We start from the raw sequence: 25,420 nt of genomic DNA, 5'->3' as shown, positions 1-25,420 counted from the left end.
CCTCTGTCGTGGTGGGCAGGCGTCCCTCTGGTGGTGGACTCAGCTGCTCCACAGCAGCGGAGATCTTAGCTCCCTGACCAGGGCTGAAACCCGAGTCCCCTGAATTGCAAGGGGACTTGGAGATTCTTAACCACCAGACCACCACAGAAGTCCTTTTTTTTCATATTTATGTGAGGGATTAGATTTTAAGTGAGAGATCTGGGCGTTAGTGTGGAGGAGAGACTGGAGGGGCAGTAGTAACTCAAGATTATTGTAACAATTCAGGAGGTAACTGTCCAGGCATTGCAGTGGAGATGCGGAACTGGAGAAAAATTCCAGAGAGACTTCCTGATACATCTGAACACAACTGGTGGCCAACTGCGTAGGAGGTGAGAGGCACGGGAGGGAAAATATCACCTGTCTGCCTGGGAAAATACTATGAACTAAGAGAAAAAATGTAAGGACAGGAAAGGATGGGAGCAGGGATTGAGTTTATTTGGAGACACGTTCAGCATGAGACATCTGCAACACATTGAGAGAGATTTTACTTGGCCTTTGGAAGCATGAGTCTGGAGCTCAAGAGAGAGAATTCTAGAATGATGCTATCTATTTGGGGAATTCCCCAGCCTTTGAGTGTGGCTGACTTAAAGAGTCACATCTGCTGAACAGAAAAGAATGGAAGTGAGAGTGACGACTTGAGAGACCAGGTTATAGGAGGCACAGCGGTCTCCTGCTTGCCTCCTCTCCCGGTTCACTTCTTCCGGGGGAAGGCCGTCGCCACGCGATGAGGACACTCAGCTACGAAGACGGACAGGAAGGCAAGCCTCTGGCCACCAGACAGCAAGGAGCTGCCGCCAACAGCCACACAAGCGAGACTGAGGAGGAGCTTCAGCCCCAGTCAAACCGAGATGCTGCAGCTCCGTTCAACATCTTGACTGCAAGCGCATGGAAGACCCTTGGGACAGGATCCTCGCGAAGGCGCCCGGGACTGCTGCTCCCAGACTGTGTGCCGTGGTAAGCAGGCACCACTGGACGCTACTGGGCTTGGGGACCACGTGTTCTGTGCAATAGGAAACCGACACAGGCGGCCACGAGGGCGCGGGGAGAGCGCTGTCTCTGGCCCACCGGTTTCTCCTCGGCTCCAACTGCCGCCACTGTCGATTTAAAACAAACGCACAGCGAGAGTGGCGGGGGGAGTTTTGTTTGGTGCAGTCACTGGAATGGCATGGTAATACGAAATGTTAACAGGAACAGTAACGTGAAATATAAAAAGGATGACCAGATGTTCTTGCGTCCAAACCTGAAGTAAAATTACAGAGTGATCAGCTCATTACTTTCCATAGCAACTAGGAATTACTACCTTCAAAATACTCATTCTTTCAATGCTTATTTTTGGATTGCCTCCCATTTGACAGGTACCATGTTTGGTGCTACACTGATGAATAAAACAAGGTTTTCTGCAGAGAAAGAAATCTTGGTCTAGGCAGTATTCATTATATACATCTTACAAATTTACTATGGCTTTTGAAACTAAAGAAAAAATTTTCCAAAAAGTTAACTGTCTCATTAAGAATGCATATGCACAGAAATAGTACGCCAAAATTTCACAGGCTCATAAATACTTAGAAACTCTAAATTGCTAACTGGCTATTTCAGCTGATGTGATAACCTATCTCACCAACTGCCTGTGTACTTTCCCAAAGTACATTCTTACCACACAGACATTTTTAAAACAATGAACTATTTCATCCACTCTTGCACACCTACTCTTAGTAAAACACAGAACAAGTTGTAGTTTTTAAATATGGACTCTGAAAGCAATTTACACCAATCATATTTTTCAAGTGAAACAGAAGTCCTGAATTTTGTAACACCACGAGCACATCAGAAAACCTGGGGAGACCAACTGTGACTGAATGTGTGAAGCTGTCAGAGTTAATCTTCATCATCTCTTTGAAGAGGTATTATCTGAATTTCTCTGGCTATCCTTTCTGCTAATGTTTTACTGCTTGAAGCGATTACTCTTCGTGACATCAAATCAAATGGTCCACCTAAAATCAAATATGGAAAATGGTTATATCTTGTAAAAAATAATTCCTATAAAACAAGCATAGCAGTATGTACTGTGGTTGATCATAACATTTTATATTTTCTATTATCTTGAAAAAAAACTACACTGTGTCATAACCACAATGTTTAAGCTTTGCTAATACATAAATGAGTTTCTCAGCATCTTTTAGAAATCCCAGTTTTGAAGGAAGTGGGGGGTCTGACACACATCATCTTTATTTCATGTTTGGAACCTATTGACAGAAAACCCGAGGCCAGGGATCTGCACGCTGCTCTCCTTCCCACCTTCTTAATTCTTTGCTGCTTTTCTCCCAGACAGCTGGTGAATTATTTTAACCCAGGTTCACTCTTTACTTTTAAAAATTTCATCATCAGTGCAGAGAAAGTATGAAACTGCCCTAGGGCCAGGGCAGAAAGGGATGGTGGAGGAGGCCCATACTGCCACCACAGTCACCGCTCAGAGAGCTCTTGGTACAACCTCAGACCCGGTGCCCTTCTAGCCTTTCTCTATAGCCTGTCAAGAGTTCCTGGTACTCATAGTTGAAGAGGCTTGAAAGTGAGAGTGAAAGTCGCTTGTGACCCCATGGACTATACAGTCCCTGGAATTCTCCAGGTCAGAATACTGGAGTGGGTAGCTTTTCCCTTCTCCAGGGGATCTTCCCAACCCAGGGATTGAACCCGGGTCTCCTGCATTGCAGGCAGATTCTTTACCAGCTGAGCCACCAGGGAAGCCTTGAAGAGGCTTAGCCATTTATTATTATTAATTACACACTACCATTAACTTCTCATTTTTGCCTCTGTTTCCCAATATATGCTATTTTGATTCTGCAGAAAATTACATGGTTTGTGTTGCCTTGAAGAGCTCAAGTGTAAACATTGAAAAAATATTAAAGGGAAACATTAAAAGATACATCTAAAAAAAAAGGCCATATTTGGAGGACAGTCCCATAGGTATGGAAAGAAAACAACGCATTCTGGTTCCGCGGTTTTACCTGTGACATCCAGGAGCACGCCGCCAGCTTCAGTCACAATGATGCCGGCACCTGCAACATCCCAGCAGTGAATCCCCATTTCATAATACGCGTCCGCAGCCCCAGCGGCCACCAGGCACATGTTCAGAGCTGCTGTTCCAACACCCCGGATCCTAACAGACAAGACGGGAAAAAATAATTATTCAAGTAAGGCATTCCTCCTTAGCTTCAGTTTCAAGTGTGGACTGAGATCACTTGAACCAATCTACCGAATGTTAAAAAAAAAAAAAAAAGGTGGCATTGAATTTTAAAATCAAAATACGTGAAACCTAATTATCATGACACACTATATACAGGACAGAATGGATCCTAACAAACCAGTCAGGTGTGAGGTAGACATTAAAGTGATGACACTTTGGGAAGAAAAACACTGAAGAAAACGCTGTAACTCTGCTGCCACAGCATGCATGCCTCGTCACTGTGGTCTAAACCCGGGGACGACGGCCCCACGACACAAGGAGTCTGTCGGACCTTCGTGCGAGAGCGCCCCTGGTCACCCCCAGTGGCGTGGGCATCGGCACGTGTGGCCAGAAGGTGGCAGCCCTGCCGGGCTCTGCTAACATCGGGGCCTTCTCACTGAACCTTGTCCTTGGAAATACACCAAGTCAGGGTGAGTACAGACATCATTTTATCAGCTATTGTAATAATAACTGATTCAGGAAAGAATCATCAATAAATGCTAAAATGATTGATATTTACACATTGAAGTATTTCCCTATAAGATACACAATAATTACAATGGGAAAGATGGCAAGATCACTACTAAGTGATCAAAGTTAGCATCCAGTAATGGGACAAAGGGCGGGCCTGGTGGCTCAGCTGGTAAAGAATCCGCCTGCAATGCGACCTGGGTTCAGTCCCTGGGTCGGGGGATTCCCTGGAGGAGGGCATGGCAATGCGCTGCAGTGTTCTTGCCTGGAGACTCCCATGGACAGAGGAGCCTGGCGGGCTACAGTCCATGGGGTCACAGAGAGTTGGATACACACACACACACACACACACACACACACACACACACACACACACACACACACGATGGAACAAAGGTACCCTGTGTCTCCAGACAGAATGCACTGAGGAGGAGGACATAACAGTACTTCTGTTGCATTCCTGCCAAAAATGCATAACCCAAATCTAATCAAGGAAATCCAACAAACTCAAATCAAAAGGCATGCTATAAAGCAACCGCCCTACAGAATGTACTGAGGAGGAGGACATAACAGTACTTCTGTTGCATTTCTGCCAAAAATGCATAACCCAAATCTAATCAAGGAAATCCAACAAACTCAAATCAAAACACATGCTATAAAGCAACCGCCCTACATTTTTAAAAAATGTCAAGGTCATAAAAGATAAAGGCTAAGCAACTGTTCCAGATTAAAAGGCATTGATGAGGGCTTCCCTGGTGGCTCAATGGTAAAGAATCTGCCTGCCAATGCAGGGATACAGGTTCGATCCTTGGTCCCGGAAGACCCCATGTGCCAGGGAGCAACTAAGCGCAAGCACCACAACTCCTGAGCCAGGGCCCTGGAGCCTGGGAGCGGCAAATCCTGCGCCTGTGCGGGGGCTGTGCTCCCAGGGCAGACGAGCCCCCACAGCGAGGAGCCCCCGCCGCCGCAGCTCGAGAAAGCCCGCGGGCCACAACAAAGACCCAGTGCAACCAAATTATACAAATCTTTAAAAAAAAAAAAAAGGCCTGATGAGAATAACAAAGTGCAGCATATGATTCTGGCTTGGACCTTGGATTAGAATTCTTTCAAAACTTAATTGTCACTACATTAGACAATGTATCAAAGCTAATTTCCTGATTTTTATAACTGTGTTGTGGTTATCTTAGAGTATGTCCCTTTTATCAAAAATATACACACTGAAGTATTTAAGAAAAAGGAGTCACCATGTCTGTAAATTAACTACTTTCAAATGGTTTTTACTCAAACTTCTTCTTTTAATTGTTTGAAAGTGAAAGTGAAGTCGCTCAGTCGTGTCTGATTCTTTGTGATCCCACGGACTATAGCCCACCTGGTTCCTCCGTCCATGGGTTTTTCTGGGCAAGAATACTGGAGTGGATTGCCATTTCCTTCTCTAGGGTATCCTCCCAACCCAGGGATTGAACCCAGGTCTGCCGCATTGCAGGTAGATGCTTTACCCTCTAAGCCACCAGGCAAGTCCTCTGAAAATAACGCAGTCAGGTCTGTTCACTGAGACCCTTCGTTATTTTTTAAGAAATAAGAGGATTTCACATGTCAGTGATATTGTATGACACATGGAGTCTAATTTTTAAAAAATTGAGACAAATGAATTTATTCACAAAACAGAAACTGTACAGATACTGAAAGCAAGCTTATGGTTCACAGGGGAAATATGGGGGAGGGATCCATCAGGGCTTGAGATGAACACACACACACACTATATGTAGACAGACAACCAACAAGGGTCTACTGTCTACTACAGCAAACTCTACTCAATATTCTGGGACAACCCATGTGAGAAAGGAATCTAAAAAAGAATGAATATGGATGTACATAACTGAATCACTTGGCTATACACCTGAAACAAACATAACACTGTAAATCAACTATACTCCAATAAAATTAAAATTAAAAAAGAAATAATGTGATATCTGTTTTGTATCTAAAAAATAAACTAGTACTGTGCCTAGTACACCCTTCATGCCAAAGCAATTTAACAACAAAAAAGGACCAGAATTACATGATGCCCTTGATTTTAAATACATTTTACCACCTACAATTTTACTATATATCAAAATTAAGAACTAGCAATTCCAAAAATGTCCATAGATATATAAACCCAAATAAACGTTATGGCTTTTTTCAGTTTATCAAGAATGGTGTACTTTCCTCCTTTCTCAGGGGATATGTGATAGTTCATACCTCACATCACAGAAAGAAAACACCAAGATCTTCCACAAATCATCTCTTGGCATTCTATTCAGACATTGAACACTGGGCTGGAAGACCAACGCTAGATGCAATGCTTCTGTCTACTTCTGATGTATTTCAATAGCTCTCTGGCAAGAGGTCTTTTGATCAGTAAGTATATTCTTTTATGGGTAAGTATTACTAAAGATAGTACTTAATCACCAAACAATTGAGGCTGTGGCCTAGATTTTGCAAATGTGTTCTGTCTGAATCCCATGTTAGTCTGATCCTCCTTTACAGTTAGGATGGTATAGAGCTAAAAAGAACCTATCCATCTTCAGAATCACAAAGATTTGAGTTTGCTTCCCTGCTCAGCTGCTTAAAAACTGTAATTTTGAAAGAAGTTTCTTCTTCAAATTTTAGTCTTCTTGTCATCGAAATAGGGATACCAACTTGGCTACAGCTGCAATGATCAGAAACAACAGAAGCAAAGCACCCCGGGGAGGGCCTAGCAGATTAAAGGGTCTCAAAAGAGGAGCCAAGTCATGATCAAATCATTCCCTAAAGCAACACACAAGAAACATCATTGAAGTAAACAAATATAGTGCATTTCATTAAATGAATCTCCCCAAAAAGGGAAATGGGATCCATAATGATTTACTTTGCCTCATAAATGTCATTTACAATTAATATACAATTATACTTCCACTTAAAATAAAGGAGGTGGTGAGGTTCCCTGGTGATCTAGTGGTAAAGAATCCACCTGCCAATACAGGGGATGTGGGTTCAATCCCTGGTCTGGGAAGACCCCACACTCCATGGAGCAACTAAGCCTGGACACCACACCTACTGACCCATGTTCCAGAGCCCATGAGCCACACTCCTGAAGCCCGGGTGCTCCAGAGCCCGTGAGCCACACTCCTGAAGCCCCGGTGCTCCAGAGCCCGTGAGCCACACTCCTGAAGCCCCGGTGCTCCAGAGCCCGTGAGCCACACTCCTGAAGCCCGGGTGCTCCAGAGCCCGTGAGCCACACTCCTGAAGCCTGGGTGCTCCAGAGCCCGTGAGCCACACTCCTGAAGCCTGGATGCCCCAGAGCCCGTGAGCCACACTCCTGAAGCCTGGGTGCTCCAGAGCCCGTGAACCACACTCCTAAAGCCCGGATGCCCCAGAGCCCGTGAGCCACACTCCTGAGCCCGTGTGCCCTACAGCCTGTGGCCCAAGGTGGAGAGCAGCCCCCGCTCGCCACAACTAGAGAAAGCCTGAGCACGGCAACAAAGACCCAGCACAGCCAGAAATAAATAAATAAGTCTTTAAAAAGTAAAAGAAATGAAAAATCCTGAGAAATGAAAGAGAAAATGACATGCCAACCCCTGTCTCCTACACCTAACAGGGATTCCTAACAGAAATTACACAGAAGAAGAGAACTAACGGAAGAAGAAACTCTGAAACCAGGAACCCAGATCACAAAGTGAACAGAAATGGAAAAAAGTAGACACAGCCGCACGTAACTACAGTGAAACATCAAACATCATTAATAATAAAGTGTTTGGGTTTTTTCTGGCTGATAAACTTTCTCTGCAAAAGGAAAAGTAAGCACAGAAGTGAACGAAATAAAAGAAGGAAAAAATAACATAAGAGATAATAGAACTCAGAAATGAAGAGGAATAAAAAAAGACAAAACTTTATCAGAAATTAAGACTGAATCACAAGGTACCCTTAAAGAGAAGAGATGCAAATGAAAACTTGAAAAAGGGCAGCGAGAAAAAAAACAATAAAAGAAAGTAAAAGGGGCCAGAGAGAAAGTAACAGAAGAGAAGATACAAAGGAGGTTGAATGTTCCTGCTGGTGTCTTTGAAGAAGAAAATGAAAACAGCATAAGTGAACTAATATTTAAAATTCAAGAAAACTTGCTAGAAAAAAAGAGAGACATTAATCTATCGATTAAAGGGAGAAAACCATCCCACAGCAAGCAACTCTAAGAATTCCAAGATATACCCTTATAAAAGTGTCAGCCATGAAAGATTAAAAGAAAAAAAAATTTCTCAGAGACTCCAAACAAAACATGAAATAATTCAAAAGTCAATTAATCAGACTGGCATCAGATTTCTCAAAAACAACATACAAAGCAAAGCAACAGTGAAACAGCATTTTTAAAGAAATATTCTTCATACTTTCTTTCACTAAGGATGTTCTATCCAGCCAAGCTGTCCTTGGAGTTTTAAGACCATAGGAAAACAGTTTGGAATATGCCAGAAATCATGGAATACCATGCACAGGTGCCCTTCCCAAGAAATCTACTAGAGGATGAGCTTCACCAATACAAAGGTGATAGGTGTTAAAGCAAAAAAAAAAGAGACCAGTCTTGAAAATTCCCTGAGCAGACCAAATCAGTTTAGTCATGAAAACAAAGGTTAATTTAGCACATTTAACAAAAGTAACTGGATCATCTCTTGCTTATGCTTCTGAAAATTACAAGCAAACTTAAATTGTTTCTCAAGGTGGATATGAGTTAACCACTAATCAATTCCCTATCATTTAAGAAAATTCTATTATAGTCAATCATTTTGAAGAATAACTAGTCGCTACCTTCTTACTGTATAAGCTGCTTTATAACAATACATGGCTGAGCCTCATCCCATGTTTTGGTCTGGGTGTTCCTGGTTTGCAAAGCGTCTTTTTGGTTTGTGCATAATAAAAATTGAATTCAGTGATTCAATGGTTTTACTTGTTATTTCTGAACTTTTGACACCAAGAAAACGTCACAGGACAGTGACCATTTTATAAAGGAAAAACTAAGACCACAGGATGGGACTATGTGTGAAACAATATGTAGTAATAATATGCCTGATAAATTAGAAAGAATGCAAGTTAAATAACTTAAATAAAAAAAAAAAAAAAAACTAGATTGAGAGGGAGAGAAAAAGAGAAAAGCAGAGTAAAATCACTGAATGTTATATAGGCAACAGGCAGAAGCTAAGCAGTTCTGGAGTCTTTACAGAACTAACAGAACGGTTAAGTAAGAAAAGAGAATATTAAGGGCATTATAAACAGTTTTAATATAAAAGAAACCCATGAGAATAAAATTGAATCTTTTATAAATAGAAAAAGAGAAAAAAAAGAGGATACACTAAATAAGTACAGAGTACTTAATATAAAACATAACATAATATACAAATCACAATACAATTACAACATAAGATAATACAAAATTGAGACCAAACAAAATGGTCATATAAATAAATGAACAAGCCTAACTTTTTTATTAAAAAGAAAAGATTTTCAAATTGATTATAGAGCAAAACTCCACTCTATGCTGTATTCAAAAGGTGCACTTAAAATGCACTGATTTCAAAAACACTAAAAATAAAGGTGGACAAAGATTAACCAGACAAATGCAAACAATTAGACTTCAAGTCCAAACATCAAAGTACAAAATGTACTTTTTTCCAGTGTATATAGAAGTTCCACAAAAACTGATCATATACTAGGCCCAAAGGGAACATAAAGCTCCATAAAACTTATTTATTACAATGTATAAAACTACAGATTAAAAAAAAAACTAAGAAAGCACAAAAAGCATTTCCCCATGAAGTTTAAGAATACAACTCTTGGGTAAAAGGGGAAATACAAACAGAAGTTACAAATTTTGTGAAAAATAATTGCAATGAAAACACATCAAAATCTGTGGGATACATTTAAAGCAGCAATCAGATAAAAACTCATAGCCTAAATACTCACCTCAATAAAAATCAAAGCATAAAAATAAATTCTCTACTTAAAAAGGAAAAAAAAAACCAGGAAACAACAAAATGAATGACAAGAAAGCACAATGATGAAAACAATAAAGCAGGGAGGATAAAGACAGCAGACCAGATTAATAATCAAAATCCTGGTTCTTTCTTTAAAAAAAAACACTGACAAATGGCCAAGTAATTTAATCAAGATTAAAAAAAAAAAAAAAAACCAAATAACATAAAATAAGAAATGATAAGGGGGGGAGAAAACTACTGACACAGACAGGTCAGAAATGAACTGTAAGAGTCTACCTTGCCTACCTTGTGCAAATAACTTGAAAACTTAGAGAAAGTGGGTAACGCTCAGGCTACGGAAATGTTCCAGGTTAAAGGCAGTGAAATAGACACGACAACCAAATGTAATGCTAACCCTAGACTGAATCTTGCCCTGGAGGAAAAAAATGCTATAGAAGACATAGTTAGATTAGCTGACAAAACTAAGTATGTGTGGATAGATAAAGCTATGAAGTCAATAGTTGTACTGTGGCTACAGAAGAGAATATCCCTATTCTTAAGAAATAACAAACTGAATTATGTAGGGGTAAAGAGCCACACACTAAGTAATTTATCATGAAATTGCTGAGGGGGAAAAAAGGAGAATATTTACACAAACACACACACATACACAAACAAAGAGACAGAAAAGAAGGAATGAGAAAATGATAAAGCAATGGGTACAATGTTAACAATAGCTGAATTGTTTCTTATAGGTTTTTAACTGCATACTGCTGTTTCTTATGGGTTTTTATTTCTGCAAGGTTTTTAAAATTTCAAATTATTTTCAAATAAAGGTTTTAAAAAAAACCACATTTTAAAATTAGAATTACGGTACTGACTCCATGTCTATCAATTAAAAGTTCATTTCTAAATAAAAATTCATTCCTTAGAATGTCAAATTATCTATAGCATTAATATAATAGAATATTCAACTTCAGGGGTAAAGTAAAAAGAGCTTACCCATGGATGGGAAGGCAAAGAAGCCTTTCCATATTAGAAAGAATAATTCTCACAGTCTCTGGTGTTCTGGAAGAGCCCAACTCTGTCACCAAGAGAGATTTGGTAACATCTAAAAGAAAAAGTTTCAAATAATTACTACAGTTTATAAATAAGAACCTGACAAAAAAATTTGACAGCGTAGCTCAACAAATTGGACATTTTTATCCTTCTTCCTAGTTGAATCATATCTGTTTCTTTCTAAGGCTTTAAATATTTATGAATTCTTCTTCTCTTCTAGTCATTTTATCATCATTTTTATAATCATCAAAAGGCATCTAGCTTCTTAGCCTACCTCCCCAAAAGTGCAGAATATAACCAGTTTGCCTACACGCATGATACATTTAGTCACCAAATGCCTTACATATGTTTTTAAAAAGTAGAATTTAAAAATAATTTATATATAGATTTGAAATAAAACAAAAATTAAAATTAAATGGTACCACAGTTAAGTGAAGAAGAACTAAAGAGGCTCTTGATGAAAGTGAAAGAGAAGAGTGAAAAAGTTGGCTTAGAACTCAACATTCAAAAAAGGAAGATCATGGCATCTGGTCCCATCACTTCATGACAAATAGATGGGGAAACAATGGAAACTGTGAGACTATTTTTTTGGGCTCCAAAATCACTGCAGATGGTGACTGCAGCCATGATATTAAAAGATGCTTGCTCCTTGGAAGAAAAGCCATGACAAACCTAGACAGCATATTAAAAAGCAGAGATATCACTTTGCCAACAAAGGTCCATCTAGTCAAGGCTACGGTTTTTCCAGTAGTCATGTATGGATGTGAGAGCTGGACTTGTAAAGAAAGCTGAGCACCTAAGAATTGATGCTTTTGAACTGTGGTGTTGGAGAAGACTCATGAGAGTCCCTTGGACTACAAGGAGATCCAACCAGTCCATCCTAAAGGAAATCAGTCCTGAATATTCATTGGAAGGACTGATGTTAAAGCTGAAACTCCAATACTTTGACCACCTGATGTGAAGAACTGACTCATCTGAAAAGATTCTGATGCTGGGAAATATTGAAGGCAGGAGGAAAAGGGGATAACAGAGGATGAGATGGTTGGTTGGCTTCACCGACTCAGTGGACATGAGTTTGAGTAAGCTCCAGGAGTTGTGACGGACAGGGAGGCCTGGTGTGCTGCAGTCCATGGGGTCGCAAAGAGTTGGACATGACTGAGCGACTGAACTGACTGACTGACTGTTGGTAGAAATGTAAACAGGTGTAACCACTATGGAAAACAGTACGGAGGTTCCTCAGAAAACTAAAAACGGAGTTGCCATATGATCTAGGTGGACATATATCCACACAAAACTGTAATTCGAAAAGATACATGCACTCCTACCTTCACCGCAGCACTATGTACAACACCCACGATATGGAAGCAACCTAAATGTCCATCAACAGATGAATGGATAAAGAGGATGTGGTACATATATACAATGGAATATTACTCGACCACAAAATAATGCCGTTCGCAGCTACATGGACGAACCTAGAGGTTATCATACTAAGAGAAGTGAGAAAGATAAAGACAAACAGAGTCTAAAACATGACACAAATGAACATACCTATGAAACAGAAAGCGGCTCAGATACAGAGAATGGCCTTGGGGTGGCCCAAGGGGAGAAGAGGTGGGGCAGGGGAGGATTGGGAGTCTGGGATTGCGAAATGCAAGCTACCACATATAGAACAGATAAACAAGGCCCCGTACAGCATAGGGCACCACGCTCAACATCCTGTGATCAACCACAACGGAAAAGAATGTGGAAAAGAATAACATGTGTACAATGGAACCACTCTGCTGTATAGCAGAAATTCACACACTGTAAATCAACTATACTTCAATAAATTTAGTCAACTGACCTCCATTTACTAACTTGACAAATTATCCAGTGCTTTCCATTTTCTCTTTGAAGCACTGTGACCAAAGCTCAGGACACACTCAACCCTCCTGGCTCACAGGCTACTCTTGGGACACCTCACACTTCACCTCCGCCCACAGCTGAGATGTGCCCGCCAGCTTGTTCCAAGCCTTGTTTATAACTGTGAACTCTTCTAATGATCACATAACCTGTTTAAGTGAAAGAAATAACAGAAGAGCGGAAAGAGTTCTTTTTATGAAAGCTGCCACATTCCTTCAATTCTAAGATGCACATTTTTTTCACATGTTAACATCTCGAAAATTAGAATGTATCTTCTAATCTCTGGGGTCTTAGAGTTCAATAAAAAGAAAACAAATTCAAAATCTGCCCTCAAATTAAGAGTCTGAGGAGAAAAATTATAAAAGCGGACGAGGATTCTAAAGTTTTTGCTGCACATAAAAGAATCTGAAAAAAAAAGAAAAGAAACGAACCTGCAAGTGTAAACTGTGGAAAATGTTGGGATTGCTTTAGGGAAGGTAAGTGCCTCTAAAACACAGTGAGCTGCCCCAGAGAAAGCAGACTTAAAAAGGCCAATCACTATGCTCATTACAAAAAGTTTTATGCCTCATTAAAAAAAAATTTATCAAAGTATAGTTGATTTAAGATGCTGTGTTAGTTTCTGTTGCACAGCAGAGTGATTCAGTTACAGCTTTATATATATATATATATATATATATATATATATATATATATATATATGTATCTAGGTATTCTTTTCCGTATTCTTCTCCATTATGGTTTACCATGGGACCCTGAATATAGTTCCCTGCGCTATACAGTAGAAAGGTGCTCTTTACCCATCCTTATATATAATAGCTTTATGTCCCATTTTTAATGATTCCCAACTTGAAGGGCCTTTTCTCTTTCAATTTACTAATAACTAGCTCCAGTGGCATCAGAGCAGAGGAATTCTAGAAAGAATCTGAGACGCAGGGCTGAAGCAATGACCCAAGAGCGCTGTGCGGTGGGAGGCGCGCTCGCTCCCCAGGGCCCCTGACAAAGCCGCAGCCTTGCGTATACGCCATCTGCTCGCTGTACTTGCCTCCCCAGCTTCCATGACCACATCCACAACTGTGGTCACGATGAGAAAGTACAGAGAAAACACACACACTTATGAGTCAGGTCACACTTGGAGAACACCAAGGTTACCGTACGAGTGCGTGGTCTGAATCACACCAAACATGGGGGTGAACCCACCTTCTTGGCGTGAAACCTGCAGTTTCTGCCCATTACAAAAGGCACCTCTTCCTTTCCGGCCAGTGTACATCTTATCCTCCAGGCAACTGTACACAATTCCAAACTCCATCTGTGGAAGGAACAACGCAAGCTTTCTTTACCAAACCTGAGCATTTTTCTTCATTCAATCAATACTTTTTCTAAGAAAGCAGCAAGAATATCTGGTACGTTAATGTTTTTAAACGGCTAGACTGTGGGCTATTTGAAATGCTAATTCCCAGCTAAGCCGAGGAAGAGGTCACCAGGTCTGAACCCTGAGTCTCCTCCCATCAGTTTCCAAACTCAGGGCGTACATTTTGACCTCTCTCCTTCCCGCCTCAGATGAAGGCAGATCTTCCCTGTTTTCTAAGGTGACTCCTTCCTCCTGTGTCACACTTCTCTGAAAACCTGCTTCATCAACGGATCTCTGTCTCTTGGGCTTTGATTCTGGTACTTTCTCGCCAGAGTGACCCTCCCTCACCAGGCCTTCATTACCTTCTCCTGTTCTCCTCACTGCCACAGAGTGGTCTAGACTTTGCGCCTCTCATTCTCTTTCTACATCACAATCTGGCTTCTGCTCTGATCATGCATCTCTTGAAACTCCCTGCAAAGAGATCGTGAATGGACTCTCATGGACCAAGCGTCTTCTCTGAAGATCTGGAGGCTGCGGACCACCAACAGTTAACCCCATACTCTGTGCTCTTGGTGCTGTCCTCCTCCCGCTGGTCTCTCTTGGGGTCACTTTTTCTTCTGATTTTCCTCTCTGCCTAACCCCCAACAGTTGTGTGTCTCAGCCGTTTTCACCCTTCCTTTTCTTCCAATTCCCTTTTAGCTCTCTTGATTCTTACAGGCTTTTTCTTTCCAGTCCACAAAGTCAACTACCCTTATAGGTGTGGCTCCCACCAACCCCATCAACGCAGGTCAGGAGCTGTGCTTCGGAACCTAGGCTTGCATAAACCTCAGCCACAGAGGTCACGCTCCCTCGCAACCTGATCATGCATGCCTCAGTCCTTCCCCATGAGTCAATTTTATCTTGAAAACACTTCCTGATTTTGGCTATTTCCTCAGTTATTCTCACCACCTCTATCTCAGTTCAGAATTGCCCACCCCTCTGGTGTGACCTCGAACAGTGCTGGAATTATCTGGCACTCTGCACTGAAAAACCTCTCCTGGTTTCCAACCACCTCGAAGCCACTAATGTTCCGGCACAGACAGACCACATGGCCTCATGGCCTGACCACAGCAAGCTCACCTCGCCAGTTCTGCTCCAACCATTTCCAGAGTTTCACTCACAACGAACATCTCACTGTCGCCCATACACATCCTGCTCATCCCCAGACTGTTCTTTCTGATTAAAATACTTTCCTTTTCTTCTTTACCTGGAAAATTCCCAATATGACCCAACTCACATGACCAAATTCTAACACCCCTTCAATTTATTATGAAGATTTCCTCAAACTGCTGCTGACAGGATGCGTTACACCCTCTTCACGTTCTTACTTTTTATTTTTTCATAGTTCGACATCTAACTTTTGCACTGAACTGGGAATTCAACAGTCCAGAACGGATAATAAGAGAAATGCTCACTTATCTCCTCTTGAAGGTTCTCACTGATTAATACAATCCTGTGCCTAAGATTTCATTTGCACCAATTTATGTTTTTTTTTTTTAATTTATGTTTTTATTTTCAGGGTTTTCTTAACTCTTTTGTGTACATGATGATCAAATATATCGCAAGCTCCTTGAAGACAGTTATGTAAGGTGTTATGTAATGTTAAATATCATTCATTTTTTTATTAATCAAATACTCAAACAGCATGGAAATGCAGTAGGTGTAGAGTGTACGCTACTGGGCTTTAGATATAGCAAGTATTTAGGTTCCTGAATATACTCTGTATTTTCTCATCACACTTGGCCCCTACCACTTCCTGGTCTTTCCCTTCACTAAATGTCTACTAAAGCATTCCTAGCTCAGCACCCAACTCTTCCATTAAACATTTCAGATCCTATATCAACTCCTATCATATTCACATATATAATGGTGATTAAATACTGAATCATATTTCAGTTACTTGTGCATATTTTTTCCTTGTAAAATCTTCTCAGAAGACACTACATTTTCTTCACTGGGAAAAAGTATCACAAGTTTAGCAGGTCTGTATTTTATTTCAAAATAATGGTACTACATATATTGAATAGAGACAACCTAAATTTATCATGGAGACTCATTTACTCTTTCTCAGAAAACGACAGCAAGGCATTTTACCAACCATAAATTTAAACAACATACCTTTTTATTTACCACAAAGCCAATTGAAACAGCTACAAAAGGAAATCTTAAAGGAAAAAAAAACACACAAATTTACCAAGGTAGAACTTATTTTCAACAAACTTTTTTTCATGATATAACTGCTTACAATTTTTCTCCTATGAACAGTCTCATCCCTTCCCAGAACTGTGTGTATAGTATGCAACCCTCTGTATAAGTGCAGGGCAGGGGCGGAGGAATACACAGATGCATGCATGCAGAATGCTTCTATAGGCACGAGACAGCTCTGAAAGGATTCACAAGAAACTGATAACAACAGCTGCCTTCGGAAATGGATTCTGAGAAGCTGGGGTTGGAAGTGGGAAGGCCACTTGGCACCACATGCCTTTCTATACTTTTTGAATGCCAAGTTCCACGAATATAGCTTAAAGGTCAACAAAAATGGGATCATACTATCCACTGTACTATAATCTTCTGTATGTTACCTCATATCATGAGCATCTTTCTATAGTAACATTCTATCATATATAGATCCTACCTCTTAGCTTTATGGCTTTAACAGTTCTATTCGTAAAGATACACACAGCCACATATGACAACTTCAAATATAACAACTATGTGTCATCCCACCAAACTCAACTACTTGTTGAAACTCTTAAATCCATCAGGCTTTCTTCTATATATCTGTACTTATATACTTAATTTGTATATATATATATATATTTTTTTTTTTCCCCTACATATTCTTCTCAGCATATACTGAATTACATACTTACTTTGTGCCAGGCACTATGTTAAGTTTTTATATAAATGTACAACTCATTAAGTCCCATTAACAATTCTATGAGGCAGGTACCATCAATGTGCCCATTTTAGGGAATGAAAAAAATAAAACTGAGGCTTAAAAAGATTAAGTTAACTTGCCCAAGGTCACAAGGTCACATGTTCTAAACCCATGTTCTTTCTAAAGTTTTTTCTCCTGGATTAAATGTACTCTATAAAGGCACACTCTAGTACTGAAGTTAGTCAGTTCCTTAATTTATTTCAAAGCAGAAATGTTGCTTGCATACATCTTTATGTGGTTTCAACAATGAGAAAAAGAATGGTGAACAGAGCACTTGACTGCACATGTCTATAACATTAATAGTTCATTACCTCATCCACAGCTGAGGAAAATTATGCATAACATATTTTACAACTACAGAATTCTCTAAAGTATATGTGGTAATGAAAACCATATTGAACAGTTCATTCATTTAATACACGAACAGTAATTACAATATTAAAATTTTAAACACATACCCATGTACAAAGTTAGTTGTTCCATCAATAGGATCAATGATCCACGTAGGGTTGTCAGTTAAGATACTTTTTTCCCCAGCTGCCACAGACTCCTCACCAATGAAACTAAAAGCAAATATGACAAATTCTGAATCTTTACAGTTTTCAACAATTTTCAAACCTTTAGTCTACTATAAAACATAACAAAAGTCTACACAACTACACTTTTCTATTGTTTTTCCTGCAGACAGATGAAAGTGAGAAAATTTTATTTCCCCCAGAACAAGTCATGTGAAAGATGACAGAATTCAAAATTCTCAAATGTATTACTAAGATAAGAAAAGACACATGCTGAAAAAGGCTTTTATTGCAGATGATAACTTACTAAGGAAATGTGGAGGTTTAAGTCTACCAATTCTCTCATAACCCTCTCTTCAAGAGGTAGAGTTTAACGTCCCTTGCCTTGAGTGTGAATCTGGACTTAGTGACTCGTTTCTAACCAAAAGAACAACGTGTATGTGACAACGTGCAATTCTGAAGACTCTTTGACAAAATGACACTGAGGTTTCTGTCTTATTCACTCTATTTCTCCACCTTCCCCTTCCCTCTGTTTTCTAGGTGAAGCCGCTCATCACACTATGAGCCGCTCTGTGGAGGGGCCCACATGGTGAAGAAACTGAAGGAAGCTGCCAGCAGACAAGCCATGAGGAACTGAGGTCACCAAAACCGTAAGTGAATGGATCCTTCAGCCCCGGTTAAGCCTTGAGGAGATCGACAGTTTGACTATAACTCTATGAGACCCTCGCCAGAACCACGCAGTCCAGCTACTCCCGTATTCCTGATCCTAGAAAACTCTATGTTATCTAGAGCTGCTAAGTTTTTAAAGAGTAACTTGCTATGCAGCAATAGATAATACAGAGAACATGAAATAAATTAAAGAGAAAGAAAATCACCCACCAAAATCACTGTATCAATATGCATTCCTAAAACACTCTACATAGTAAATGTCAGGTGAACTCTGTAAATGATGTCTGAATTCATTGGATTTCTTCTTTCCTTTCCTACTTTCTCTGTTATTTATGTCCTTTATTCAAAACTGAAAAGTCCTAATAATCATTACCATGAATTTCTTTTGTCTTTTTCTCTTAGCTATAAACCTTTTTACTAAGAGAAAGCATATGCAGATTTAAACAATTTTTTTTCTCCTCAGTGGCTAAAATACCAGGAAAGGCCAATGGCATGATGAAGAAGAACTGGTGAATGACAATGTTAAAACTTTTAAAACGATGACAGTATTTCAGTTATATTTCTGTGTCCGTAAGAGAGACAGATTTTAGTATTTTCTCTCAAACTCAAAGCTACCACTCCTTTAGCACCTAAAAATGTTTGCAATATAGAGAATAAAACTGAACTTTCAAATCTTCTCTATGACAGACATTTGTCACATTAACTTCCCAGCATCCAACACTCCTCTTTCTATAAAGGAATCCAAATATCCCCTGTTCACTGCTCCCTGGAAGTTTGTGCTTAGGGAAAAAAACCTAAGTTCAGCAAGTGATGTTTTTGCATATGATTTGTAACCTTGAGCTAATGGGGTAAGACATCCAAAGAGAGTAGTCAGGAGTGAGGCAGCTTCTAAACGATGGCGCCTAACCCTGACCCAACCCTAACCAGCTCTGCCTTCCTTCCTGGTTGCTCAGTCCTACTCTCAGGGATTCTGACACCCTCCAAATAAATTCCAGTTCAGCGTAAATTAAGGACAGTCAATTTCTGAGTCTAAAGTAAAAATTCTTGGACTCCAACCTAGATTTCATTTTTATCACATGAAACTGACATAAGCAATACCTGTGAGATGGATATTTTTCCTTTATGGATGAGATAAGCATTTTTTCAACTTTTTGGTCAGTAGCAGTTACCAAATCAGCCGGAGAACTTTTAACCATAATATTCATTTCATTCTTGAGAGCTTCACGAACCAACTAAAAAGATATTTTTTGGTAAGCAAATAAGAAAAGCATATAAGTCATTTTAAATCAAATTAAAAGATGAATAATAGAAATGATTTGAAACAATCAATCAGTCTGGAATGGTATTCTTAAATATTTCTTGCCACAATGTATATAAAATAAACCCTTAGTGGTTATGACTTTCTACGTATAAAACCATAGACTCTTACAACCAATTTTAGATATACAACTGTTATTACAAAACGTTTAATGACATAAAATGGAAGTATTCACCCATTAAGTAAATTGAAAACAAATCCAGATCAATAAAAATACATGTTTTGTTTAAGAAGGCAACCACATACTGCCCACATCCATCACATCATAGCTGAGATTTCAGTTCGTACCTCTCCAGCTTGTCCTGCTAGGGTTACTGCATAATCCATGCATTCCTGCCAAGGATCAGCCATCTTCTCAACAAATTCAAAACATACAAAGACAAAGCAGTTACAAATTGCTTAAAAAGTCTTAATTACAGAAGTTCATTCACAAAAACATCTCAATTTGCAAAATACTTCCATTCAGGATTCACCCTCCTCCGGATTCTAGAATTCTTTTTTTTTTTTTTTCCTCAATATTCATTCACAGGTCCATTAAGAAACATTTTAAACCTAGCCTCATTCACTTCTATTGTAGAAACAGTTTCATAACAAAAAGTATTCTATGAAAGTGTTTCTCGAAGCGCCCATACCATATCACACTTTAAAAAAACAACAATCATCTGAGGAATGGAGAAGAAATGACACAAGAAATATTCTAAAAGATAGATGCATATTTGGGTTTAAGAATAAAGTAAAAATTAGAAAAAGAATACAGAGAACAGTCAGCCCTCAGTATCTGCAGTTTTGGCATCCATGGATTCAACTGACCATGGATGGAAATTAAAGAAGTTTTAAAGGGAAGGGGGAGAAAGCACTAATTGAGTATGGTGCTTTGTACATGTAAAATTATTTTTAAAGATATTGTAAAGATGAAGAACTTAAAGCTCAGTGAATGTAACTAATCTGCCTAAGGTTTTGTAGACACACGACACAACCAGAATTTGAACTCAATTCTGAATCGAAAGTCCACTGCTCTTTCCACTGTGACATTCTGAGGAAAGAAAATTCCAGGACTAAAAAAACATATAAAGCTAAAAATGAATTGCCCCAGGTTTCAGAGAGGGCACAAAATAAAACAGTTTTGTCTTCGGAACTGTCCAACTTTCCACTGACTTTTTACAGAGAAGACTAAAATAACTCACCACAGGCTTAACCACACTCCAAAATCTGTACCTAGGACAGTGAAGCTTTTTAAGCTGTCAGACTCAGAAACGTGTGGCATCATTTATAAAGCAACCCTAATTGTTTAATCTTTACAGTTGAGAATAACTGACAGAGTTTCACCCTGGAGACTGGTCTGAAATCCCAATCATGGTGCTCACAGTATCGGAATGGGGATGAGAGGGGATGGGGGTGGGGGCAAAAGACAGATACTTTCAGCTGTTTCTGCTAGCTCTTTCTTCTTAATATATATATTATATGCGTGCGTGCTCAGTCGTGTCCAACTCTTTGCAACCTCATGGACTGTAGCCCGCCAGGCTCCTCTGTCCATGGGGTTCTCCAGGCAAGAGTACTGGTGTGGGTTGCCATTTCCTTCTCCAGGGGATCTTCCCAACCCAGGGATCAATCCAGGGTCTGCTGCAACTCTTGCCTGGACTAGCGGATTCTTTTACCACTGAGCCACGTGAGAAACCTGTTTCTTAATATAAGCATTTAAATGATTTTAGAAGGAAGCCACTTTTTGAGTTACTCAGAGCAGTTCAAGAATTGTTTCTAAGATCTTCTTTCTTCTTTCCATTCTTACTCCCGTCCCCTTCTTCTAGGCTTCAACAGAACTGGATGTTCTCACAGTGAATCTGCTTTCTAGAGGGAAACTGTGCTTAAGCCACTCATATCTCCCCCTTCTCACAGCACTGATATGTGTAACTCCTACCAATTCTTCCAGGCTCATTTCAAAAGTTACCCTTTCTTCTGGGGATTCTCCATCCAGAGGCTGTACTTGTTCAATCAGTTGAGAGCTATGCATTGACTATTTATTCAACGAGAAGCACCTAACAGGAGAACACTGACCTGGTCTTAGGTACCAGATATGATTTCCCTAAGAACACGATTCAACCAAGATTTGAAGGACTAACTCAACTGCAGGACTCCTGGTATGTGAAGAGGAAGCAAAAGGCCTAAGTGACAGCTCAGAGATTAAGAAGAACAGGAGGAGGGATGTGGCTGGGGGTCGTGCCATGGTGATTACCCCTTAGAGGCATGATTTCGATTTGAGAGCCATGAGGCATCATTACTTGTGGGCTGCAGAACAAGACGGACGGGAGGGTTGAGGGAGGAATGGACGGTAGGGAAACGTTCTGGGAGGAAAAGGTGAGGGCACTCAACAATAGAGTGGATACGGACCATGAGGAAGGGGGAGAGTTTAATGAGGCCCAGATTTCCCACTTAGGCAAATGAATGGATAAAGGTGACATCAACCGAAACATGGAACGATAGAAGACAGGCAAATCTGAGATCTGGGTAAGAGATGGGGAAATCAAAAGTTTAATTAGGAGAGCGTGAGGAGCCTTTGTGAAGCCAAAAGGAGAGGTCCATTAGGCCGCTGAACACACGGATCCTGACCTCAAAAGAGAAGCACGGCCTGCAGATACAAACACGTAAGTTACGTGAGCAGGCAACCACTGGAGCGCCGCCTCTGACTGACACTCTGAGGAGGCCGCCCCGCCCGGAAGCCCACCGGCTGCCGTCCGTCATTCCTGGCGCACTCGGGGGTCTTCCCCACACTTCTCAGCTGTGTGCGCGCCTTTGCCTTCCAACCAGTCTTAAGACAAGCCCCCCCCCCCCAAAAAAAAAAAAGACAAGCCCAAAGGCAGCACCGCCTTCGCCTGCTCGGAGACTAACCCCTGAGGCGCGGTGGACGTCTCTGCCCCGCTCGCCGCCTCCTGCCGCCCGTCCGCGGCGGCGCGACACGCGGTCGGGGGCTGGCGGAGACCACCCGCCCCGGACACGGCCGGGCCTCTGGGCTCCTCTGGGATCGGCGAGGCGAGAGCCAGTGGGTCACCCCGCACCCGCCGCTCAGAGGCCCCACGGCGCGGGGGTCGTCCCGGGCTCTCAGCCGGGGCCTCCGCGCCGGGCGCCCCCGGCCGAGCCCACCCCCCGCCCCGGCCCGCGGGGCCGTGGGCGCCAGCAGCCCCCATGCCCGCCCAAGTGCAGCGGGGAGACCGGGCTCACCTCAGGGCGGCGGGCGCACCAGCCTGTCAGACGCTCGTCGCTTCCGCAGCGAGAGGGCAGCGGGAGGAGGGGAGCTGGAGCGTCCGCCCGACAGGAAGTCCCGTCCTGGGCGGGGCCTGCTCATGCCCCGCCCACATCGCGCACCCCCTGCGCCCAGCCCCTAGCCCCCAGCCCCCAGCCCCAAGCTCCGCGGCTCAAAGCTACCCAAGGCGCCCCGCCCTGCCTCGGCCTTCGGGGTCTGGCACCTTCTCTTTCATCTGTGCTTCTTTCTCCTGTCCATACATTTGTCTGTAATTAAAAGAAAATTCCTCTCTATTTTGCCATCTCTCGCGTCTTTCATTCCTTCCCGATTTCCTATTTCCATTTCTTTCTCCCTGTCTTTTATTCCATCCTGTGGATGTCTCTAGCTCTACAGCTTTTGTTAAACCTATGCTGCGTGAAAGAGGAGAGTGAAAACGTTGGCCTAAAACTCAACATTCAGAAAACGAAGATCACAGCATCTGGCCCCATCACTTCATGGGAAATAGATGGGGGAACAGTGGAAACAGTGAGAGACTTTATGCTTTTGGGCTCCAAAATCACTGCAGGTGATGACTACAGCCATGAAATTAAAAGACGCTTGATCCTTAGAAGAAAAGCTATGACCAATCTAGACAGCATATTTAAAAGCAGAGACATCACTTTGCCGACAAAGGTCCGTCTAGTCAAAGCTATGGTTTTCAGAGTAGTCATGTATGGATGTGAGAGTTGGACTATAAAGAAAGCTGAGTGCTCGCTTCGGCAGCACATATACTAAAATTGGAACGATACAGAGAAGATTAGCATGGCCCCTGCGCAAGGATGACACGCAAATTCGTGAAGCGTTCCATATTTTTTAAAAGAAAAAAAAAGAAAAAAAAAAAAAAAGAAAGCTGAGCCCCGAAGAATTGATGCTTTTTAACTGTGGTGTTGGAGAAGACTCTTGAGAGTCCCTTGGACTGCAAGGAGATCCAACCAGTCCTTCCTAAAGGAAATCAGTCCTGAATATTCATTAGAAGGACTGATGCTGAAGCTCCAATACATTGGCCACCTGATGCGAGGAACTGACTCACTGGAAAAGACCCTCCTGCTGGGAAAGATTGAAGGTGGGCAGAGAAGGGGATGACAGAGGATGGTTGGATGGTATCACCAACTCAATGGACAGGAGTTTGAGTAAGCTCTGGGAGTTGGTGACGGACAGGGAAGCCTGGCGTGCTGCAGTCCATGGGATCACAAAGAGTTGGACACGACTGAGTGACTGAACTGAACTGATGCTGTGTAAACCTACACTATATGTTTGCGTGTTGTAGGGGTTCATAAGGAGCCTCTTCCAAATGTTCCACTTTTGCAAGAGGATTATTTTTAGCTAAAGGCAACTGAGACCTGGTGAATGCAAGAGAAATTACTGTCCCTCCCTTAACTACCCAGAAGAATTTAAATTGGGGGGTTTTCTCAGAAAACAGTTTATTACTGGAGATATACTTTATCTAAAGGGCCCTTCTAAATGGTAGGGCAAATATCTAATTACCAAACATCTGCTTTTCTTACCATTCTCCTATCCTTGGAAGCTCCCAGGACCCATCCCAATCCTTAACTCAGGATGGTATATCAGTTCAGTTCAGTCGCTCAGTTGTGTCCGACTCTTTGCGACCGCATGAACCTCAGCACGCCAGGCCTCCCTGTCCATCACCAACTCCTGGAGTTTACTCAAACTCATGCCCATCGAGTCGGTGATGCCATCCAACCATCTCATCCTCTGTCATGCCCTTCTCCTCTCACCTTCAATCTTTCCCAGCATCAGGGTCTTTTCAAATGAGTCAGTTCTTTGCATCAGGTGGCCAAAGTACTGGAGTTTCGGCTTCAACATCAGTCCTTCCAATGAACACCCAGTGACTGATCTCCTTTAGGATGGTATATAGTCCTCATTTTGCTTTTCTGCCTCTGACCCTCTCCTGCATGTGGGGTCTCTGGCCCTCTTGTGTTTGTGGAATTCTCGTAAGTATAAAACTAAATTTGATTTTCTCCTGCTACCTCTGTCTCATGTCATTTTAGGGCTTCCCTGATGGCTCAGCTGGTAAAGAATCCGCCTGCAATGCAGGAGACCTGGGCTCGATCCCTGGGTTGGGAAGATCTCCTGGAGAAAGGAAAGGCTACCCACTCCAGTATCCTGGCCTGGAGAATTCCATGGACTGTATAGTCCATGGGGTTGCAAAGAGCCAGACATGACTGAGCAACTTTCATTTTCATGTCAATTTAATTCTTAGTCCAGCCAGAAGAACTTAGAAGGTTTCCTAGAGTCAAGTTTTCTTTCTTCCGAACAATATATTCTAGTTAACCCATGATTAATAGAGAGTTGATAGATAGACAGATAGGTATTTGTTGGCCAGAACCAACTGCCCCTATTAAGAATTCTTTTGGTTACTTACCGTTTACTGAGGACTTACCATGTGCCAGGCACTTGTGTTTTCACATGCATTATTTTACTTGAATGTTGCGACAGTTCTGTGAGAAGATATATTCAGCTGCATCATATGGATGAGGAAACTGAGGCTCAGGGAGGTTATTTATCCTCAAGTCACACAGCAAGAGGAAAGCGTAGAAAACACTGACTCCAAAGTCCACACTCAGGGAATGTGGAGTGTTGGCATGATGAGGTTGCATCACATGAGGTGCAAGGACTAGTCTAC

The 25,420-nt window shown here is 41.4% G+C and overlaps 1 protein-coding gene and 1 non-coding gene across 4 annotated transcripts; one reads left to right on the top strand and one right to left on the bottom strand.

The window, feature by feature from the left end:
• Nucleotides 1-453: 453 nt before the first annotated feature.
• On the bottom strand, nucleotides 454-25,328 carry IMPA1 (inositol monophosphatase 1). Of its 3 annotated transcripts, none has more exons than XM_061123857.1 (9): nucleotides 25,178-25,328; nucleotides 19,791-19,853; nucleotides 19,283-19,416; nucleotides 17,459-17,563; nucleotides 16,178-16,223; nucleotides 13,870-13,978; nucleotides 10,711-10,819; nucleotides 3,042-3,193; nucleotides 454-2,030 (listed from the first exon to the last, which is right to left on the bottom strand). In XM_061123857.1, exons 1-9 carry the CDS (start codon nucleotides 25,178-25,180, stop codon nucleotides 1,915-1,917), a joined length of 837 nt encoding a protein of 278 aa, XP_060979840.1. In that variant the 5' UTR covers nucleotides 25,181-25,328; the 3' UTR covers nucleotides 454-1,914. The 3 variants fall into 3 exon arrangements, 2 of the variants coding, with proteins under 2 accessions (XP_060979840.1, XP_060979841.1); XM_061123858.1 differs by lacking the exon at nucleotides 25,178-25,328 and adding an exon at nucleotides 22,716-22,814; XR_009689601.1 differs by lacking the exon at nucleotides 10,711-10,819.
• LOC133042933 (U6 spliceosomal RNA) lies at nucleotides 23,484-23,590 on the top strand. The gene has a single exon (XR_009689629.1). It is a non-coding gene; the product is annotated as a U6 spliceosomal RNA (small nuclear RNA).
• Nucleotides 25,329-25,420: the final 92 nt, after the last annotated feature.

This window comes from Dama dama, chromosome 21, assembly GCF_033118175.1.
Source record: "Dama dama isolate Ldn47 chromosome 21, ASM3311817v1, whole genome shotgun sequence".
NCBI lineage: Eukaryota > Metazoa > Chordata > Mammalia > Artiodactyla > Cervidae > Dama > Dama dama.
This window is presented reverse-complemented; position numbering and strand designations above follow the sequence as displayed.